Source organism: Embiotoca jacksoni, unplaced genomic scaffold (assembly GCF_022577435.1).
Source record: "Embiotoca jacksoni isolate LCO1_2020_lvr unplaced genomic scaffold, fEmbJac1.0.p SCAF_24, whole genome shotgun sequence".
Classification (NCBI taxonomy): domain Eukaryota; kingdom Metazoa; phylum Chordata; class Actinopteri; family Embiotocidae; genus Embiotoca; species Embiotoca jacksoni.
The window spans coordinates 1,013,280-1,017,284 of NW_027185375.1; the positions used below are offsets into that span (position 1 = coordinate 1,013,280).

General features: G+C 39.4%; 1 protein-coding gene across 1 annotated transcript; it reads right to left on the minus strand.

Annotated features, from left to right (window-relative positions):
- Positions 1-1,506: 1,506 nt before the first annotated feature.
- LOC138203799 (sterile alpha motif domain-containing protein 9-like) lies at positions 1,507-3,423 on the minus strand. The gene has a single exon (XM_069158794.1). It carries the CDS (start codon positions 3,421-3,423, stop codon positions 1,507-1,509), a length of 1,917 nt encoding a protein of 638 aa, XP_069014895.1.
- Positions 3,424-4,005: the final 582 nt, after the last annotated feature.

The following is a 4,005-nucleotide window of genomic DNA, read 5'->3' on the forward strand; positions in this document are numbered from 1 at the left end:
GATGCGGGGAAAATGCTGCCTTCAGGGTTCCTCGGAAATTTAGCTTTCAAATTCTGTAACCCGGTAAAATATCTAACCGCTTGGGTCCGCTGTTGCATAAATGTTGGAAGTTGTTGCTTTCAATAAGTCTTGTGTGTGAGTCCTCAAATATCACTCTACCTTCAATTATGCCTTCTTTTTTTTATTATTAAGAGGGATGAGGCAAAACGCTGTCACAAATATTGCTTAGGGGCTTTTTATTTCTGTTTATTTAGTTCTTCAGTACGATTTTGACATATTTGTGTTTCCATACACATGCTGCTTTATACTTGTAGTCTAGTATATTTCCCCGACAAATATTGTACTTTTTTACTGCACTAATTTGACAACTGTTCAAATGATCTCATTTGACCCCAAAAATATTTGAGAAAACCCCAAATGTTTCCAGATTTGTTGTTTCATTGTTTGTCAGGACCCCTCAGATTTATTTTGTGACCCCTGTGTTGGGAACCACTGCCCTAAACTATGTAACAGTTTACAGTATAAAGTAAAACTAAATTCCTCTACTGCAAGAGAAATTTTATGTACAGTATTTTTACACTGCTGTATTGTTTGGGTAAAGGATCCAAGTTCGTCAATTTTTACGTTACAGCAGCATATCCAGGGCAAAGCAATACAAAAAAATACAAAAAAACATGAAGGAAACTAAAGGCTTCAAAGCTGTAGTTAAGATCTTCAAGAAGAAATGCAAAGCAAAAATACCATTGGAAGCTTATATTTTTATTGCCAAAACAACTGCATCCATTTTTTTAAATACATTGTCAGAAGTAAATTCTTTGAAAACAGGGTTTTATGTTGGAATACACCAACATAAAAACCTCAAATAAAATGAATATAAGCAGCAACTCCTAAAATATCATATCTGCAAAATCCCATCCAGCCCAATACAACAATTTAACTTTCTTTATATAAAAGTAGGCCACAAAACAAAACTTTAAAAAAAAGTCTTTTTTTTTTGTGATCTGAATCATAACAGATTTAGACTGTGTGATTTTTCAGATCTTATCAAACCAAATGTCACTTTTGGCATTTTCAAACTGATAATTCTTCAATATTTACATTTTGCTACCGAAGTATGATTCAAATATGACACTAAAGACTCATGGTTAAGATAATGTTGTTTTGAGTCATGGTTAATAAAAATACAAAGATCGAAACCTGAATTTAAAAGAGCATATTTTATACACCCAACCACCTTTTAATTATTTAAACAAAGATAATTTACTGCTTCAAACTTACATTTAAATGTATAAATATATTATACACATTACATATATTATTATACATTATACATTAAACAAAACATGTTTTTTATTTTTTGGCAAACTTTGCTTGTATTTTTTCATGAATCCATGTGTTCCAATCATTTTTTTAAACATTAACAGTGTGGTCTATCCTGTTGTCAAGCTAATGGTTGTTGCGTCTTTATTACGGCCATTGATAATCATCATCGTCATCATTGTCCACCTAGAAGACTACAGGACCCTGAATGGTGAAGCCGAGGTAGTAAAGTCTCAGGGCTGATCCATCTGGTTTAGCTTCTGTTATTGCTTTAGTTTTCTTCCCTCCTACATAGACAAACACTTCCCGTGGATTTGTAGAAGGCTCTACCCGGACTGGGAGAAGGATTTCTTGGACTTGTGGGATTTGCCACACTTCCCCACTGCACCACATATCACTGATGCGCCTCATTTTCATCTCAGTTCTTCTATCTCGTTCAGCAGCGAGCTCCGTGTCCACCTGTTCTTCCACGATTGCATCCAACCTTGATTTGTGAATCCACTTGCTCAGTCCGGAGCCTTTTCCCAGAAAAAACAGTGGCAACAGGTAACGGCCTCGGAGGTACTTGGCATACCCGACTCTCTCAAATGCATCTGCCATGAATGTGACGTACCGTTGCAGGTCGATGTTAATCACCAGGCCAGGCTCTTGCGTCGCCCGTTCCTCCGGCCAGAACAACATGAGAACCAAAAGGTAAAACTCAGGGCTTCTGCGCCCGACCTCCGTGTCCAATAATTGGAAAATTATTGCTTGGAGCTCGTCCACCAGGGTGGGCTGAGGAGAGTTGGGCATCTTGTTGCTCAAGATGATGTTGGAGAGGATGTACCTCTCTGCTACTTTGACGTCGTCAGTGTTTTTCTCCTGGCTAGTTCTCAAAGTGTCTCGGATTGACTGTAGAGCGTCCGCTGTTATCTCGGCTTCCTCAAATCCTGCACGTCTTCCCTTTGAAATGAAACGGCCCTGATTCAGACGATCAAGAAGGCCTGGAAAGCTGGTGGACTCAGCTGCTGTTTGCCCTGTGTAGTGTTTATAACACTCTGCAACATCCTTCCAGAAGAATTTTGGCTCTAAGGAGGTCATGTCCAGCCTGGAGTAGGTCAGATACCATTCAAAAAACTCAAACTTGGCTTCAACTTCTTTCAAGTTTATTTGAACACTAGCATAGTCGTTGCCCAGTTTCTCGAAGACTATCTTTGCCACTTGAATGAAACCAAAAAGACCTCTGTTGTTGAAGTTATCTGACATGCTTACAGTGTCAGCTATGTCATGCCTTTCTGGGCCCTCTTCTTGCTCAGCTTTCTTCTCCACATCTTTAAAAGCTCGCAAGGCCTCTGTCGCACAATGGAAAATATTCTGCCCTTGACAGGCTATCACACGTCTCTTATAAACCTGTCCAAGAGTGTCAGCCACGTACGAGTTCTTTGGAGCTCTTTTAATGGCTCTCTTTGCCCAAATTTCTGCTTTGTCACTACAATTTTTGTATTTGTTGAGATATAGACGAGAAATGGTTTGAGGAAAACTGGGGTTCTGTCTGAATTTATCTGAAGCCGTTTTCAACACAGAGACTGCATGGCCCAATCTCTCTTCTTCAAAAATATGGGTGATCAACCTCGAGAACTCCTCTTTACGCTTTTCCCCCATTTCTCTCTTTGTGAGCAAATCTTTGATGTGTTGGACGATGTCTGGTTGCGGCTGATCTCCGCAAAGAAAGGACATCAAAAGCTTCGCTGTATTGCTTCGGGTAACTCCGGAGTCAGCGAGTCGCTCCACAACATTCTGTGCAATCACTGGGTCAATACGCACATTTTCAGATGTGTCAATTAATTCAGTAAACGGCACCATTCTTTGACTGAAGGGGGGGCCTCCGTTGATGGGATCAGGTGGTCCGAGGATGTGCTGACACTCCTGCATCGAGAGGTAGGAATCGGGAACGTATGCGTTCAGCAGCGCTAATACCGAGAACAGTTGCGTGTTGGGGGAATCTGGGTTTTGCTGTACGTACTGTGAAAGGTGCCAGTTCCACAAGTCATCAAAATAAATCTGTTCATCAGCAACCACATCAATGACATCAGTGGTCCCAGATTCTGTTGAGTTACGCTCCATAGTGGCTTTGACTTTTGACTGTTTTCTTCGTTTTAATCCAGCAGTATTCAAATACCTGCAGACGTGAGGATGAGGGATGAATGTTAATGATTTAGGTTTAAAATATACAAGAACAATATAGTTATTATTATTCTATGTTATGCAGTCTTTAATGGGAACTATTTTCCTCTTTTAAATGTTCAATTTGTCCTTTTCTTTTCTCCACGGAGAAACAAAAAATTCCAAACCCTCACCCAACCAAAAACAACAAACACAAAAGAAAGGAGAAAAGAAAATGAAGAATAGATTATTTATGCCACTGTCAAAAAGAAACCAATTCATTCATTTGGGTCACAAGTGTTCGCAGGAAGAGAGGACCTCCTCGCACGGCAGAGGAAGCAGGAGGTTTAAGCAAATGTCCAATCAAACAGGTAAAAAAAAGAAAGAAGAAAAGACTATAGTTTTACTTACTGATATCTTTTAGTTAAAAAAAACAACAACTTTCGAAAAAATCAGCAAATGTTCTGAAAATCTTGTTACCTGTTTGACTTCCAGCAGGTGTGTGGATGACTGTAGAGACTGAGATTGTCATTTATAAACGAT

Bases quoted from the DNA above. Each gene is read 5' to 3' on its own strand.
- LOC138203799 (XM_069158794.1), bottom strand. From the start codon at position 3,423: ATGGAGCGTAACTCAACAGAATCTGGGACCACTGATGTCATTGATGTG.